Here is a 19,210-nt window from a genome sequence, read left to right as displayed (position 1 = left end):
TAACTATAGTAACCCCCCCTTCTTTCCATAACCCTCCCTTCTTGTAGCTTAACCCTAACCCTCCCCACCCCATACCCTAACACTCCCCCTTAGTGCCTAACCCCCCCTCAATGGTGCCCAACCCCTCCCCCCTAGGGGTGCCTAACCCTAAACTCCAACCTCCTCCCCCCAAAAAAAACTAAACGCTAAACTCTCCATGCTACCTAAGCCTAACCCTCCCCCCCTGCTAAGGCACCCCAGACTTACCTGGTTTGGGCTGGAGTCTGGCGTCGGGATTAAGATAGGCGTCGGCATTTCAACGTCTATCTTAAGTCCCGTGTAGGGCTTCTACCGTCGAGATTTAGACCGGCGGCATCTCGGCCGCCGGTCTCCTAACTACATCCCATTGTTGGTATATAACTAGAGCATTATGGTTATCGCAGTAAATATTACTGGATATTACTACTACCGCTGCAATATTTAGAGCACTATTCTGATGGTGGCATTTTAATGGGCATTGCTGTTACTGCTGAACATATTAGTGAGCACTATTGTTAGTGGTAACATTTTAATGGACATCAGTGGCAAACGCAGGATTTCTACAGGGGGGTTTCCAAATGCTTGATTTTAGAGTGAGTGTGGCCAGTCCATGAAGAGGGTATAATTAGCACTTAACCAGCTTTAATATGCGTCATACAAAGTATATTGTGTTTCAGAATTCCAGCATGTACAGGACCAGCAATCACAGTAAGCCATTAAATGCGGCAGTAGGGCCATCCTGTCTGAGCTGAATGTATTTATTTTAGATGTGGGCACCATTCCAGAGCATGGGAGCAAGTCCATGAGTCTGGGGGAGCAGCAGAAGAACCTAGCACTGCCCTGGACATATATGTACATATTGGGCTCTATAGCAGCATATCCCTAAAAGTGAATGTTTTCCATATCTCTTAGTTGGTGCACAGGTTATTTATTACTGACTGATACATGTTAAAAGATCCGCAGGTGGTGCTAATTATTTAATTTGTGATACTGTGAAGAACATGTAGCGCTAGTAATACTCTATTCTATTACTATATCTATTGTGGTCATGGCATGGGCTGGGGAGGGGGGTTACCAGGCAGACGGAAACCCCCCTGTGTTTGCCTATGGACATTAAACTGGATTTATGGTTATTGCTGACAAATAATGGAGCATGCACACGATCAGATTTGTCAGATCTGTCGGATCTACGATTTGAATGATTTTACCAAAGATTTGAATGATTGAACGATTTTTGACTGCATTAAAATGAATGGAATCGTCCAAGTCTGACTGCAAACACAGCAGATGTCAGATATCGTTATCTGACCATCGGGAACGCGCATCGTTCAAATCGTTCATCTGACAGATATGTCAGATTTTCCTTCAGATATGAACGATTGAATGATTTTTTAAATAGTTATCGTTCAGATCTGAAGAAAAATCTGACCGTGTGTGTGCACCATTAGTAACCAATAGTCAGTTATTAAGGGGCGAGTACTAAGAGGAATGGCAGTGGTGTCCTAATAATATACACAGACATAGGATAACCTCTTTGTGGCACAGTTTAAAATTAATTTGGATTACTCTTCCCAACTTCTTTGCCAGTATGCCAACAAATAGTGGTACTACATTGATTATATTTTGTCATTTGGCCAGGTGACTGGCCAATAAATTGGTGCAATAAATTGCATTTGTCTTCATGATAGGCAGATTGCAGATCTTTTGCAGATCTTTTTGTCAAGCCAACGTATATTCGAAGGTAACTATCTATGAGAGTAATGCTAGGAATATACTAACTGCCTGGTGCAGGAGGTGGTGATGACTGGCTGCGATGTAAGGTAACCCGGCGCCTGGAGTACAGAGTCTACCTTGGGGATGGCCATCGACGTCTACAAAACATCGATGGTTGCCTGCCGATGTCAACTACTTTTGCCATCAAAAGAGAACCATTTCACAGGACGCACCAACACCCTGCACCAGGCCCAGGGCTCCCTCTTCCAGTTACCCCCTCAGCCCTGGCAAACCTGATGCCCTTGGAACAGAAGGGGAGCACAGCATGTCAATGACTCAAGTTAACATTGCTGCCTCACCGATTACCTCGGGATGCATGAAGGGATTTTCACCATGTCTGCAAGAGGCAGACATTGTGTAAGTAAATCATAGTGCTTATGTTTTTTTGTCTGCATAAAGCACTGCAAACCATGTAAGTAATTTCAGCACCGGCCAAAAAACAAAAAATTTCCCCCCAATCTCCCCCCGCCCCATATTGTATTTTGCAAGAAGGTGGGAACCCTAGTTTTACCTGATTATGAGAAAGCTGGATATGAGTGTCAAACACCGTCCACAGCACATTCTCTGTACAAGGAGGAGTCGTGAGGGAACCCTGGTAGCGATAGTAGTTGTTCAGATTCTCAGACAGCATGGCCAGAGGATCGAGCCTTTTAATTTGAGTCTCCTGGCCTGAGAACAAATAAAAAAATTATTTAAAAAAAAAAAACACCCCTGTAAAACACCTAGAGAGACACTAGGAAAGAAAACCATATGAAACATTTTAAATTATGGGGAGATGTATCAAGCCTTGGAGAGAGAAAGTGGATACATATTTTGTCATTTGTAAAGTACAGTCTGTAACCTGGGTACACACTAGGACGAAGTCTGCCGATAGGTCATTCAGATTAGGCAGGAAACTACATATCGGCCGGATAGTCTAGTGTGTACAGACTATCTGCGCGATCCCGCGAGATATCATTTGTCGGCCATGCTGCACGGCCAACCGAACGATATTGCATGCGGCGCTGTTGCAGGTAATGTAAGACGGAACGAGGGATCATTCATTACATCGCTCAATGTGTACCCCATGGACATATTGTGTGGACCCAGCATTAGAAGCCGATTGGTTGGTACAAATCTTGGAGGGAGATAAATAGGGGAGAAATAAAGTACCAACCAATCAGCTCCTAACTCACGTCACAGACTAGGTTTGAAAATTTACAGTGAGGAGCAGATTTGCTGGTACTTTCTCTCTCTCCATGCTTTGATACATCACCCCCTTTATCTCTTTCCCCAAGGCTTGATACATGTCAAAAAAAGTTGGCACAGAGTTTGACAAATTTATTCCCTGTTCTGGAAGTCTTTCACATGCAATGAGCAACCCTGTTCTCCTGTGATGTTAGAGAATATGCAGATATAAAAATGCATGACTCTAACTGGCCTAATGTGCGAGTGCAGGACCATACAACAGTATAAGCCATAACTTAAAAGTAAAATAAAAATATCCTTAACAAATTTTAAAAGGTCATGCCACAAGCACCAAGCTATAAAATATTTACATCCCACCCCCATTATTTACTTGAGTGCTGCTAGAGTTGGAAAGGAACAAGCACATTAGTCAATTAGTCAGCCTGTTCTGTCTGTCTCTGTAATCCATAGCAGAATCTCTTCCACACTGTTGCATCAACATCTGAAGACAAAGGCCTAACAATAAAAAGTTTGTAGTGTAGAGCAGCTCACATAACCATTAGGTTTTTACCAGCAGAGAGGAATAGAAGTGTTACAGTAATACAATCTGACTTATAAAATGTGTAATTCATTAGGAACAATAAAAGCACCCCATGTACATAAAGAAATTAGGTGTGAGAAACCTTGTGCACTACAGATCAGCACCTGCATAGCGAATCTTGGCTAGTGTGGAAATGACCGTGCTGTAATACGTGTTCTCAAAATGGCCGTCCTACAGATAAAAGGAAGAAAAATAAAGTGATTGGAGCTGTTGGAAAGGAGCCCCCATGTTCAACCAGCCATTCACACATATGCTTTTATAAGCTGTACTATAAAAATTATATATGTAATTTGTTGCTTTAGGCGTAAACTTCTTTACTACTATATTAGAAATGTTTTCCATTATATTAATAACCATTAGTAAGTAAATAGTGTCAGGTGCGTATCTATAATGGGTGCTGAGATTGGAGGGCACTCGGGCATCCTGCACCCATATTTTCGGTGCGGGGAGGGATGCTGTACGTGCAGCAAAGTAGTGTGCCGCTGAAAAGGAGGCGAACCCACGCAGGAAGGGGCGTGGCCTTGCAGCCCAACCCCCGTAGTCCTGGGGCGGTATTGCAGGAGGTGCGGAGTGCCCTGGGCGCAGTGTCAGCCGACTCCCTCACAGTGTCAGGAGCAGAGTGCTGCACTTAATCATACAGTGCAGCACCCCTGCCCCTGTCACTGAAGTCTGCACCTTTGTGCCAACCCCCCGCACCCACCTTGTGACGCCACTGCATATTTTTAATACTTAGCGCCGACGTGGGACTCTGGAGAGGTATCAGCACTGTATAAAAATAAAAAAGCCTGGAAAGTGGCCACCGTGGCCATTTTGCCAACATTATGCACATACGCAGTAGGAAAGCGCAGGAAAAATTACTGCCGCACCATTTTTCCAGTGAAATAAGAGGATGGACCGCGCTAGTATATTGGAGGACAGATGGATATATACCTAATCAACAACACATCCTAACAAAAATCAATATATGAATAGAACATAGATTCATCTATTCTATAGCATGTGAAGAAATGTCAATACATATATAGCATAACACATAATATGACTGTATTATACGGCTTAAATTGAGAGAGAGCGCAGTTTTACATGTTTTTATGTTATTTGTTGTATGCAGCAATACATGTTGTGCAATGAATATTACAAGTTAAAAAGTAAAACGAAAATAAAAAATTAGGTGAGTGCCAAAACAAACAAAAGGTTCCTGTATGGTATCCAGTTAAAAGATCCTTGTCCAAATGGCAATGATTACTTGGTAAGTATAGTCATTGGCCTCTATAATGGGAAAATCTGGGATATTGTCCAGCTATAGTTATAGTTACCAGCTTTGTAATGCAAAGTTACATCCTAGCTTTTAAGTATAAGGCCCATGAGATGTGAAGTTGGAGTGGTGCTGCTGTGAAGTTAGAAGGTGCCAGTCGGAGGTCCGCAAGGAGGTCCCAATGTGGCTGGACGACACCAGTGGGGCGCTAGACGCGATTCATTGTGGAAGACCCACATATTCCTCAATAGTATAATCCCCTTGGTCCATAATGGTGGCTTTAAATACCTCTGAATGTAACTAACTAATTGTACCACAGCTACTGCTAGTTTACCTCTGCATTTCAAGGCTGGTAACTATGACTCATACTTGCCAACTCTCCCTCATTGTCAGGGAGACTCCCTGAAATAGCAGCAATCTCCCTGTCTCCCTGAAGAGTCTACCAATCTCCCTCATTTCACCTTACCCCCCATTATGACACTGTTATATAAAAGAAAAAACAGAGATATGTACATTCAAATGGGATCATTAGTATAATTTCCCTGCATTGGTTAAAAGGCACAATGATCCCTATGGTTACATGTATTTTCTGAGAAGTGATCAGTGTGTTTTCATCAACAAGTAGATCTTACTAACTACTTTGGGGCTCATTTACATGTGTATGTAAATCAATTTTATGACACGCCCCTCAGATGTAGCCATCCACGCCCACTTTACAGCCACGCTCATAGGTGCTGAAATGCTTTTTCAAAAGTAGGCAAGTATGCTATAACTATAGCTGAACAATATTCTGGATTTTCCATTATAGAGGCCAATGACTATACTTAGCAACTAATCATTGCCATTTGGACTAGGATCTTTTAACAGGATACCATACAGGATCCTTTTGTTTGCTTTGGCACTCACCTAAATGATTTTTTATTTTCTTTTTTACTTTTTAACTTGTAATATTCATTGCACAATATGTTTTGATAGGTTATTTGTTTTATGCAGCAATAAATGTAACACTGCGCTCTCTCAATTTAATAAGGGTGATATTCAATTAGTTTCGCACCTGCGATAAAAGTTCCGCCTGCCGGACTTTGCCTACATCGCATTTTTGGCTGCGTAAACTTATCGTGCGCACCCCCGCTATTCGCCGTATTCAATTCCAAAAGACGCGAAAAACGGCGACACGCAAAGTCAGAACAGGTGGAAAGTGGTGTCAGAATCAGGGAAATCGGCCTGAACCTCCCCAAAAAGAATGCAAAAACATTGGGGATCAATGTAGTAGTGCCCAATTAGTCCTAATAAAGCAGTTTGGGGTACTTCAGTTGGTACAATTGCCTCCAATTAGCGTCTTTGCACAAGTGGTGAAGAATGGCATAAAAGCAGTATTTTTTGGAGAAAATAAGTATTCCTGCCAAATTTGGGGTTTCTGAAAATGGGTGCAAGCATCTGTTAATGTCTCTAAAGTAAAGTTAAAAAAAAAAAAAAAAAAAAAGGTAAAAATTCCTCCATCATAAAAGCACCTGCAATCCCAAAAACACCTGGCCCCTTCTTAGAGCACCCCCAGAACCTTATTTCACTAGTTTTTAAGTTAGTCCCCCCACTTTGTACTTTTTCGCCCCCAAAATGAACACTTTCTTGGGGTGTTAATTTTTCTGGAATTTGACGCAGTTGTCCTTTGGGGGGCTGTTCCAAGGGTTCTTAGAGGTTTCCCCACCTTTGCACCCCAAAATAAAAATGTTGCTCTTCTTTTCTCCTGCTATTCAGAGGCGAATTGCATTAACTTTCCGCTTACGCGAAAAGTGGGCAAAATTGAATATGGAGATAAGTTTCCGCCTGGCGGTTATATTATAGAGGTATTGACATTTCTTCACATGCTATAGATGAATTTATGTTCCATTCTTTTTATATAGTAATTCTTGTTAGGATGGGTTACTGATTAGGTACTATATATCCATTTATCCTCCAATATACTAGCGCAGTCCATCCTGTTATTTTGTTTAATAAACTAATATATATACACACACACACACACACACACACACACACTGTATATAGGAATAGACAAGTAAGGTTGACACAACAAAAGGTCGACATGGATGAAGCTAGACAGGTACAAAAGGTTGACACAACAATGGGTCTATTAGAACTCTCTTTTCAGCAGTACAAGCTGTTGCATTACTCACCTCATATAGAAATGCAAGAACAGCTAGCCCATCGGGCGCACTCTTGGCCAGATCAAAGGTCTCGTATAAGTCAGAGTTATAGTGCACAATGTGCAGCTGTAATGAGTCAATGACAAGTTAAGAAAGTAAAGGGACATCAGGGTCAACACAACGGAAGCTAAAAGGAACAGACATTGGACTCAGAGCTGCAGCACTCACCTCTGCCATGTACCGCAACCCATCAATAGTGTGCTCAGAGCCGCTGGTTTCCAGATCAAGACCGCCCCAGTGCAAGTGCATTTGTACTGCAGTGTAGGTGTGGGGAAGTCCAGCCTTAATTTTCATTGTAGATGGAAGTTCTATTTGCACTGGACATGAGGAAAATACATTATGTATGAGAAATTTAGGGAGTGGAAGACTAAAATGCAGTTGAAGTGAAAGATAACAATAGTCACAGCCTAGTAAATGGATGCAAATGAATGATGGGGGGGGGGGGGGAATTGTAATAAATATCAGATATCCAAGTTAGAACACAGAATACATTATCAGGGGTGTTACCTGCAAACAGAGTACACTAAGGGGCGTCAGCAAGGAATCGGTACGTAATGCCGGCTGTCGGGATGCCTCCTGTCAAAATACAGACATCCTGATTGTTGGTAACCCTCTCCACCCTAACCCTCCCCATTGGTGCCTAACCCTCCCCCCTAGGGGTGCCTAACCCTAACCTCCCCTCCCAATAAAAACCTAACCCCACTATGCTGCCTAAACCTAACACATTACATCATGAGGAGCAGGAGCCAATAGTGTCACAGGTAAGACGCTGCCAATGCCAACCCCTTAGGGCGGGATGTACAAAGCATCGTATTCGCGATGTGGTACATCCCCCCTGTCTTCGGGTACATACCACGGTTCATTACCGCAGTATGTACCAAGAATATGGCAAAGAACAACTCTCCCGTTAAGAGCTGTCCTTTGCGATGGCCCTGGACAGAGTGACCTTCAGGTTGAACACCAAGAAGTCCCTCTAGCGTATCTGTGTACATGCGCAGAAGGCCGAGGGGGGGTTATGGGAGGGATCCAATCTGATCCCTCCCACCATGGAGCATCCCGGTAAGAAACCCATAGGCTTCTATTGGGTAATGGCACCTGAAGGTGGCGTTACTTATTGGGACGAATGCATTCCAGTGCTTAGTACATTTGGGGAATGCAGTAAAAACCCCGAAAACGGCATTTCATTTTCAGGAGTTTTACCGCATTTTCACCCTTAGTACATTCTGGCCTTAATGTCAGTGGCCAGCACTGACCATGGTAAAAATAAAGAAAATGAATGAGCCACATTAGGTCACTGAGCATTGCAGTATTTTATTGGGAAGTGGCCGCTCAAGGGGGAAGTACTAAAACTTGTAATAACTTAAAGGAAAATGTAGTTATTATTAATAATTTTTTATAGAGCACTTTTTTCCTAAAGGACTCAAAAGGGGCTTATTCATCATCACTTAATTTTTACAAAAGCAGGTGAAAATGCACATTTCTTCAGGTTCCATAGGAATTACCTTGGGGTATGTATTTGGATCGCATCCAATGCGCCAAACAGCAAAGCTTTGGAGTTCCCAGCATGCACTGGTCCTCCTCACTATATACGCCACCCCCAGCCATTCAGTTTGCTGCAGAAAGAGATGGAGAGTGGAGAAGGAAGAAAAATTGCACAAGAAACACTCAATCATCCGAAGAGGGAATCTGAACAAACAGGCTTAAAGAACAGATCCCAACAGAGGCCAGGTGCATCAGGGTGGGAACCCTGTGGACCTCAATTCTTTTTCATTAAAAAGGTATGTTATACCATAATTTCTGTATTTCTTCTTCGGGTTCCATAGGGTCCACAGAAATGACCTTGGGGACATCCTAAAGCAGTTCCCTTACAGGTGGGGACGCTACTGCGCAGAGAGGAGAATCCGACGCCCAAGGGAAGCATCCTAGGAGGCAAACGTATCAAAAGAATAGAATTTGATAAACGTATTCACAGAAGACCAAGTGGCTGCCTTACAGAGTTCAGCCGAGGCGCCATGTCTTACTGCCCACAACGGTCCCACTGACCGAGTGGAATGTGCTGTTACCCTGTTAGGGACAGGGAGAGCAGCCAGAGTATAGACTTGCAAAATTGTCATACGAAGCCAGCGAGCCAAAGTCTGTTTGTTCGCTGACCAGCCTCTTTTATGAAATCCATATAACACAAAAAGAGACTAAGATTTCCTGATGGAGCTGGTCTGGTCCACGTAAATACAAAGAGCTTGAACCACATCCAAGGAAGCTTTACCTGTAGACAGGTCTGAAGACTTAAGACCAGTACTACAATTTCTTCATTTATGTGAAAACGGGAAACCACCTTAGGGACGTATCTTGCCTTGGTACGGAGGACAGCTCTATCTTGATGAAAAATCAGATATGGCGAGCAACATGACAATGCTGCCAAGACAGAAACTTTGTGAGCTGAAGAAATGGCAAGGAGAAAAAGTGTCTTCACCATCAGCCATCTCAAGTCCACCCTATCTAAGAGTTCAAAGGGATGCGCCTGCAGTGACCTGAGAACCAAAGACAAATCCCATGGTGCCACCGGTGGGATAAATGGGATGTTGCAGCCGAAGAAACCCCTGAAATAATTTAACATCCAGCAGAGGGGCAATCTTGCGCTGAAACCAAACTGTCAAAGCCGAAACTTGGACTCTCAAGGTAGCCAGGCGAAGACCTAAGTCTAATCCTGCCTGCAAAAAAGCAAGTACTCTAGATACCTTGAACACTTTAGGGTCATATTTTCTGTGGGAGCACCAAAGAAAATATGAGTGCCAAATCCTGTGATAGATGCGAGCAGAAGCAGGCTTCCTTGCTCTCAGCATCATCTGAATTACAGAAGCAGAGAAACCCCTGGCCTTTAAGACAGATTGCTGTAAAAGCCAGCCGAGGTAAATCCTGGTAAAGACAGAGACCCTGCATTAGCAGATCCTGCCGTAGAGACAGTGGAAGTGGACTGTCTACTGACAAACGCGTCAGCTCGGACAACCAATGCCTCCTGGGCCAGGCAGGGGCCATTAGTATCATCCTGCTGCCCTTCTGCTTGAACTTTCTGATGACTCTTAGGGAGGATGGAGATTGGAGAACACAGGTACGCTAATCTGAAGTTCCATCTCACTGGCAGAGCCTCCACGAAGGCAGCTGAGGGACCTTGTGGTTGTGACGTGACAGCATGAGGTCTACATCTGGTAACCCCCACCTGTCCAACAGGAGTTGGAACACCACCGGCGTGTATGTCCTGGCGACTTAGGAAGTCCACTTCCCAGTTGAGAACACATAGGATGAAAATTGTCGAGACTGCTGGAAGATGGCCTTCTTTTCACAGCAGGATCTTTGCCACTTCCGTCATGGTCGCTGAACTTTGTGTGCCTCCTTGATGGTTTATGTAGGCCACTGCTGTCGCATTGTTGGACTAAATCTGGACAGGGCTGTCCTGAAGAAGGTCCTGCACCAGTATGAGTGCCTTGCGCACTTGCCGAAGTTCCAATATATTTATTGGTAGATGACTTTCTTGGTCTGTCCACCTTCCCTGAAAAGGTGTGACGACCCATCACTATTCCCCATCCTCGCAGTCTTGCGTCTGTGGTGAGGAGTACCCATTCCAGGATCTATAACGGACGACCCTTGTCTAAATGAGTCATCTCCAGCCACCAAGCAAGGGGGAGCCAAACCTCTGATGAGATAAGAATCATCTGATGCTTTATCCGATAATATGGACCATCCCACTAGGCCAGGATCCACAGCTGTAGGGGCCTGGAGTGGAACTGGGCATAAGCCACCATGTCGAATGTGGCCACCATGGAGCCCAGTATCTGCATAGCAAAGTGAACTGACACCATGTGCTTGCACAGCAGATTGTAGCACTACAGTCTCGTGTTCACTATCTTGTCATTCGGCAGAAAGATACTCTGTTCCAGAGAGTCCAGCAGCACCCCGAAGTGTATCATCCGCTGAGTTGGTGAAAGAAGACTTCCAGTTGATCACCCAACTGTGCTCCTGTAAGCAAACAATGGTCATCCATAGATGACATTGTAACATCTCCTGAGACTGGGCAAATATCAGAAGGTTGTCTAGATATGGCTGTAGCCTGATTCCTTGTCGCCTGAGATGAGCCATCATAACTGCCATTATCTTTGTAAATACTCGAGGGGCTGTGGTCAAACCGAAGAGTAGAGCCTGAAACTGATAATGTTGCCGATCCACCGCAAACCTGAGAAAGGCCTGGTGGGATCTTTCAATTGGGACATGCAGATATGCATTCTGAATATCCAGCGAGACCATAAAGTATCCTGGCTCCATCGCCAGCATAATTGACCTTAGTGTTTCCATACGGAACTTTGGCACCCTGACAAATCTGTTGAAAGATTTTAGATTCAGAATAGGGCGGTGCGACCCATTGGGTTTTATAAGAAAAAATAAATTTGAGTAATAACCCTTTCCCTGTTGTGTCACAGGAACTGGCAACTATGGCTTCCGAGTCCAGAAGGGCCCCCACAGATTCCCGGTAGGCCGACACTCTGACCGAGTCTGCAGGAAGGTTTATAAGAACAAACCTCTGGAGGGGGATGCCTTCGGAATGTAATGGCATAACCCTGAGAGTCCAGCTCTCATACCCAAGCATCCATAGTTGTCTGCTGCCAGGCCTGGGAGAACTGTAACAGTTGGCCTCCGACCCCGACATCCTCCAGGGGGGAGGCCCACCCCATCAGACAGTAGGGTTACCGCCTGGCTTGGAGGCCGGGCGCTTGGTTGACCAAGATCTCTTGGGCTGCATTCTACGAGACTGACCCTGTCTGGCCAAAGACTGTTTTTTTGTCCTATTGTGTGGCTGAAAGGACCGAGACAACTACTGCCTTTTAAAAGCAGACGTAGATGGTAATTCAGCAGACCTGGGTGTTGCCAACAAGGTCATTGGGTCCTCTAATCCTGGTCCAAACAGTACTTTGACTGTGAAAGGCAAATATTTTAGAGCCTTTTTAGATCCTGGATCTACCTGCCAGGTCTTTAGCCAAAGGGCTCTCCGGGCTGCCACTGAGTTAGCCGAGACCCTAGACACCAGGATGCCTGCGTCAATACCAGCTTCCCCCAAATACATAGCCGCTTCCTGCATCTGGCCCAGAAGAGACTGCTGCTCTTTTGTTGGATCAACTATAGTCTCCCCTAGAGACTTCGTCCAATTGTCCCATAGCCTTGGCCACCCAAACTACAGCCATGGCCGGCCTGGTAATGGCCCCAGATAGTCATCTGAAATCAAATGTTTTCACTATCAAGCCTTCTATCTGTAACCTCCTTTAAAAAGGATGCTGCAGGAATAGGCAACATAGCGCTCCTGATTAATCTTGTGACATGAGCGTCTATCGTTGGGGGAATTTCCCATTTATTACACGCTCCTGGTGTGAATGGAAACCGAGAGGTTACATTCCTTGTGGCATGAAATGCTAGCTAGGAGTAAGTACCCATGCCTCAGACATGAGATTTGTCAACTGCCCCAATTGCAGGAAATAATCCTTAGACACTGCTTGACGTCTAAAGACCACCTCCTTAGATGTCAGCGCAACCTCCTCAATATTGAGGACAGACCTTAACACTCTTACTAGAGAGAGAACATCCACAAGGGATTGAGTATTCTCCTTTACTGAGACTGACCCAGAACTCTGAGAATCATCGTCTGACGAGCAGGTTGAGCCAGACTACTGAGGCAACACCTGACGAGAATGTCTTTTATGCCCCTGCTTCTTTACTACCACTGGTCTTTCCACCTGCGGAGAGGCTGAAGATGGTAGTGTACTCTGGCTAGAGTAAGCAGCCGCATAAACCCAATAGGGATTCATGGGGGACAAGCACATAGGATGTACATGCTGTGGGTACCCCATAGCCTGAGGCACCACCGCAGCTGGAGCACTTACCTCCCTGGCCCTGCCTATTAAATAGGATAGAACCACAGGTGTGATGGCCATCCAAGACGGCTCCGGTGTTGGTGCAGGTGTACCAGATATATATCTCCCATCCTCATCTTTACCTTCAGACATAATAATGTATAAATGGTATAAGGTATGCATGTCTAAATGCAATGTGACTTTCTATCAATGACACACCCTATCCTCAGAGGGATAAAGAGAAACAGTAATAGATGTACCAGACAGTGTACATACAGCAGCTAGCATAGTCACATACAATGCAAAAAAGACGCACAATTGCTACAGCAATATGGACTCTGGATCAACTGACCGGCCCCCGGAGGGGGATGGTAGGATATAGAGTGAGCTATATGCCAAACCCAAGGCAGGATGTATATAGAGAGACAGACCAAACCTCCGAGACCAAATGCTACAGCTGTGGATAGACCAACGCTAAATTGCGCACGTCTCACACACGAGGTGGTCAATTTATAGCAAACCAGACCCCGGAATCCGGAGGGGAGGAGCGGCCGGGGGATTGCCTCATCTCCCCTAAACTGCGATGTTGACGCCCGGGTACGCTGAACTACAAGGTAGCAAGATGTTGACTAGTGCGCTGTAGTGCGTCTTACCACCCGTCCCCTGCAACAGACGATATGGCCCTGGCCGCCTTAGTGAGGAAACGTTAGACGAGATCTTCACCTGCAGCAGCCTCTGATGTGTCTCAACACCAGGAGGTAAGGGACTGCTCTAGTGGTTCTGGAAAAATGCCTGTCTGCCAAAAGCATTGAACCATTTTTGCAATTACAGGGAAATCATGTCCATACACCCTATGAGAAGCTTGGTTGAGGCAGGGTCCAGATCACAGGTGGTGGGTCGCAATATTTGGATAATTTTAGCATATATATTTTTACTCAGGCACACTTGGGGGAGATTACCTTTGCCCAGAAAGCGCTCTACACAGCCTACTGGGTGTGCAATAGACACATGCTATATGAAGGACAAACATTAAAATAATCTTCCCATAAGATACCAATACTGAATTGTGTGCAGAAGGAGAAGGAAGAGGTGAAGCCGGCAGCTGAATACTTGTGTTCCGAGTTCCGAGTGCCTCCCCGCTGTAAGTAGTAAGCACCCGGTTTTATTCCATCAACCAACTTGCATGAGAACATTATGCAGAAGTGCTTCTAATACTCTATTGTGTTACTCCTCAGAAGAATAAAAGCTTCATTAAAGATATGAAGTTTGAACACAATTGTAATCTCCAATTCAACAGTTTGCAAGATGTGCAGGAGAGGGCGCTAATGAACTATGCAAGACATTACTAGGTGCTGTGTTGGGAGAAATGGAGGCTAGACAAAAGTTGTGATACTGGCACTACGTCAAGGTGAAGTGCATACTACCGATTAGTAGGATTTGATGGATTATAATCTGAAGCAAAATTTAACTGTTTTGTTACTTTTATATTCAAAGGTCCAGAGAGGCAAAGAAACAAGGGCTTAACTATGTTTTACTGTATTTTTTTGGGCCAACACCGTTAGACATTACAATCAGTGCAATTAATTTTTTTTGTATTTCTTTAAATAAATTCAATCTGCAACTGCGCAGTTGCTATTAAAAGAATGTCATGGTACCGGTGGGAGCTTCACCGTAGAGAGCCTGGCCGGGCAGTGGCATCACAACGGGGGTGCGGACCACACCCCGGCGTCACCCGACGGGTGACACCAAGGTGCAGGTTCTCCCTCAGTGACAGGAGTCGGGTGCTGCACTGTATAATTAAGTGCAGCACTTGGCTCCTGACACTAAGGGAGCTGGCCGGCACAGCACCCCCCCCCTTCCCCCTGCCTCCCAGTGATAATGGGACCACAGGGGTTCAGCCGTGAGGCCACGCCCCTTTTGGCACCGCACAGCTTTGCAGCGGGCAAACAACGTCCCTCCCGAACCAGGTGACAATGTAGGGAGGGACGTCACTGGGCCAGAGTACTGCCAAGTGGCGTAGTCTAATGTAAGGAGGCATTGCCATTCCTCCTTACAAGAAATTATATAAAAACTGTGGATAATCTGCGTAACATCGGCCGGCTGCGGTGACCCATGGGGTCCTGTAGCCAGCTGCCGCAGTTTAGAGGAAGAGCCCAGAAATCCAACTTCTTCCCTCCCCCGCAACGGCGGTGACACGCCTCAGATTTGGGAAACAAAGATTATCACTGTCCCCTCCCACAAACGGCAGCAGACTGTCAATCACTAACAGTCTGAGAGCGAGTTAGGACCCAGTCTGCGTACTCGCAGAATTGGTCCTGCGCAGATTCCCAAACAACGGGAGTGCACTGCTGAATCAGGTCCTCATACCGCTGTATACAGTATATCTCTTCCCAACTCAATGGAAGCACCTGTTGCCTCACTGTTACTTGTAACAGTCTTTGTGCTCATGACAGATTGAGAAGCAGGTTCTTAGTTAATACAAACTCCTATCACGAGGCTGAAGTTCTCTTATTCATGTTCCAGCTTCTTATTTAGACCGTTATATTAAAACAATCAAGTTAGATCACCAAGTTCACATTGTATAAACTAAAAATTGTGTCCCATGCACAAATTTCAATTGTATTTTGTCTTCCAAAAGAAGGTTTTGGGCATGAAATAGGGCAGTAAAAAAGGCACAGGTACTAATTTTATTCATTTGAATAACTACAGTTGATCATGTGTAAAATAGCCTTGGTCAACAAATTTGACACTTGGAACCCGCAGAGAGTGGTCACTTACATATGACCCACTTGCAATTTGCCTCTGCGTAAGTCAGTCTGTTGCTGTGCAGGTGGGGAGAGCTGCAGTGTTTGCGGCTAGGCAGACCTACTGCAAGGGCAAGATGGCTGCTTGATGTGCGTCGATGTTACCGCTAAGTACGCAAGTAAGCGATATCTACGGAGATGAGAAGGCAGCAGTGGGCTTCCCTATGTTTGGGTGAATTGGATAAAAAAATGCATTTATGCACTTTCAAAAAATCTAAATATTCATATTTTGGGATCACTTATTAAGAGATATTGGGCCCAATTCATGTTTGTGCACAATGCCGATGTTCACGCAACCGAGCGATCAGGCGACTGCACATGCACCGTGATCACACGCGGCAAAGTACCTTAGCGATGTTACTTGTAGTGAGGATGTAATCGCAGTGTGATTGACAGAAAGGGACAGTTTGGAGACGTTAATGGGGAGTGGTCATGGCAGTTTTTGGGGTGTGTATTTGCCGTCAGCTGCAAGCTCGTCCTTGCAAAAACATGGCACCTGCGTCGTTACTGCCTTGTCCAGTCTGTGTAGCCATTGGTCTCATTGATGGGTATAGCAATTGCAAATTATTTTGTGATAGCTTCGGTGGGAGTCTTTTTACATTTAGCATCAGCTTCACTTGCAAACATTAGCAGTTCCGTAGCTTAGGAATCGCAATTGCGTAGAAACATGAATCAGGCCCATTGTACTATTTTGGATCTTGAGTTAATATTTCACGGTGCACAATTAAAAAAGGCAAACAAAGAATCCCATACAAGTGCTCATTGTCTTGCAGTCTATTAAATTAAAACATTACCTTTATTATTGTTGTCCACTTTTATACAAAAAAAATACTCATTAAAACAATCTAAACTCTACAGTCGTGCTCAATCCAGTGTCATTTATACACGCAATAGTGTTATCGCGTATGTGTGTCCAAGTCTATCAATTAAATACAAAGAGACATACCCACTGATGTCTCAATCTTTATTATTAATAATAATAATAATCTTTGAATATATAGTGAATTAGATGCCTATGGATTATTTATTTTAAGGCAATTTGATATTTTAATTTTGCTCAGTGTAACCCATTGAGACCTATATCACTTCAATAAAAACATGATATGCTCTTCAATGTTACAAAGTTTATTGGTAAAGTGATAATTTTAACAATAAGGGGCATATTCATCAACACTAAAATAACATTTTTAAGGCTATTTTCCTTAATTAACATTATTTTAGTATTCATGAAGAGACTTAACACAGGAGATATCAGTGATATCTCCTGTGTTAAGTCAGTCTGCGTTAATTTCCACACTCCCCATACATTAGTATGGGGATATGGAAATTAAGGTATTCATCAAATTCCGAAAATTATGTATTTCCGGAATTTGATGGAGTTACTATCCGCCACTGTGAGGTGGCGAATAGCAGGTAAAACTTGCCAGCATGTGCAGGTCCCCCGGCTTCTCCCTCCGGCGCTCAGGTCCATCGTCTGGCTCCGGAAGCTGCTCTGACACGTGTTCTCCCAGCAGAACACAATAAAGTTTAAAAAAAAAAAACACTTTTTTTCCCTAAACTGTACTGTGGTCTGCTGGGAGAACACGTGTCAGAGCAGCCTCCGGAGCCAGAGGCGCTGCAGTGGCCAGGTAAGTCGGGGACAGGGGGCTGGTATGCGGAGGGGGAGGAGGGGTTGGGGGGGACACACAAACATTACCGCAGCTGTAGGCAGTGCTGCACATGCACTGGTTTTACGGATGTAACAGCGCATGCGCAGCATAGATTGCAGCTGCGGTAAGGTAGTGTAGAGAGGGAAAACTATTTCCCGAAAAGCTGTAATTGCAAAAATGATAGATAGTTATGGGGAGGAGGAATGATGAATTCCTCTGGTAATTAGGTAGAACTCCATGCGAGTTCTAAACCTAATTACCTCCATCAGTTTTTTAGGTATGATAAATAGGCCCATCCATCACCATACATCTAAAAATAGGACAAACTTATGGTATTTTACTAACTCATGCATACCACAATAGTCAGGTGATATATAGGTCTCATGTTGTACATATATATCATTAAGTGTCTTCAGAGTTTATTTCACTTACATAGATGTAAATCAAATCAATATTTTGAATGCTATCAGATTGTTTAATTAGAAGTGCTGTTTTCACATTTATAACTCCCATACAACACTGACACAGCTCCATATATTGTCCTTTCACTACGGGGCTGTTGGTATATAGACAGTAAAGATAAGCAGCTGACTTTCTCTCATGGAGCTGTCAGTGTGAGAAGTAAACACAAACAATTGCACATTATTTATTCCCCTCTTGTTGGCTTATCACCCGGGCTGTTGGCATGAACAGCAAGGTAATAACTAGAGATGTGCGCCGACCCTCGTGTTTTGGTTTTGGATCTGGATCTCCCCTGGTTTTGGATCTGAATCTGGTTTTGGATTTATTTCCTTGATGTTTTGTTTTCGTGTTATGGTTGTGGATTTTTTTCTTAAACCATAAAAACAGCTAAAAATCACATAAAATTGGCCTGTTTCTGTTCCTACAGTATAATTAACATCAATAACATTTATTTCCAGTAATTTCCAATCAATTTTGACCACCTCACAATATTATTTGCTTCATCTAGTTAAGGCCAAAAGGTTGCATCCAGCTAGCTGGCTGACTAATCTAAGTGACAGTGGGCGGCACTAACATGTGGCAGTTCAGCTTCTAATTTCCAACACGGATACAGTGTGTTATACAGTGTGGGTTGGATACAAAATCTCAGGGGAAGAACATAAAATGGACAAATATGTTCGTTATATTTAAATAATAGATAATCCTTGTGGGGTAGATAAATTTATAGAGGTATAGAAATTATAGTGTATAGAGTTATGGATATATGCAGTAATACAAGTTGGCTATTTACTGTTATAAGGATTTGTACTTACAAGGGCACTATAATCAGATGATGATTTGAGTTCATTCTAGTTTCAGTTCACACTGAAATCTTGAGACAATATGCTCCACTGTATTAGGATAATTTGTTTCAATATTGTGACTTAGAGGCATATTATTATTATTTATTATTATTATTATCCTTTATATGGCACCTGATAAAAATGTCAATCACACTGATTGCTTGTAATAGGTGGATGCAAGTACTCATAATCTTAAGAGTAGCGTGTAGCCAGGGTGCCCGGAGCACGTGCGTGCTACGGCGCCCCCCTCACTCAAGTGTTCCAGGGAGGAGGCGGGTCCATATGGGATTAATGTGAAGTAAAAATAAAGATTGGGGGCAGCCTTGTAGTGGTGCCCATATGCAGTGCCCCCTGTGCCCCAGGAGAGGACCCCCTTATGCAGGCCTCCAGTAGTGCACCAAGTAGTGATCCCCCCTTACTATGCAGTGCCCCTTATACAGTGCCGCCAGTAGAGGTCCCCCCTGTGCAGTGCCCCCCTGTCCCCAGTAGTAATCCCCTTTATATAGTGCCTCCAGTAGTGGTACTCCCTATGCAGTGCCCCTTA

At 44.1% G+C, this 19,210-nt stretch overlaps 1 protein-coding gene across 1 annotated transcript in view; it reads right to left on the bottom strand.

The window, feature by feature from the left end:
* Positions 1 to 19,210, bottom strand: part of LOC148453756 (carbonic anhydrase 6-like) — a 65,087-nt gene that overhangs the window by 31,565 nt on the left and 14,312 nt on the right. Inside the window, exons 3-6 of the mRNA XM_088461764.1 lie at positions 7,187 to 7,335; positions 6,989 to 7,084; positions 3,664 to 3,730; positions 2,303 to 2,460 (exon numbers count right to left, since the gene is read on the bottom strand). Of these exons, the coding sequence (XP_088317890.1) occupies positions 2,303 to 2,460; positions 3,664 to 3,730; positions 6,989 to 7,084; positions 7,187 to 7,335 (470 nt within the window). The remainder of the gene's footprint in view (positions 1 to 2,302; positions 2,461 to 3,663; positions 3,731 to 6,988; positions 7,085 to 7,186; positions 7,336 to 19,210) is intronic.

This window comes from Taudactylus pleione, unplaced genomic scaffold (assembly GCF_031769625.1).
Source record: "Taudactylus pleione unplaced genomic scaffold, aTauple2 ptg001093l, whole genome shotgun sequence".
Lineage (NCBI taxonomy): Eukaryota > Metazoa > Chordata > Amphibia > Anura > Myobatrachidae > Taudactylus > Taudactylus pleione.
The sequence above is the reverse complement of the archived record's forward strand: the minus strand, read 5'-3'. Positions and strand labels throughout refer to the sequence as shown.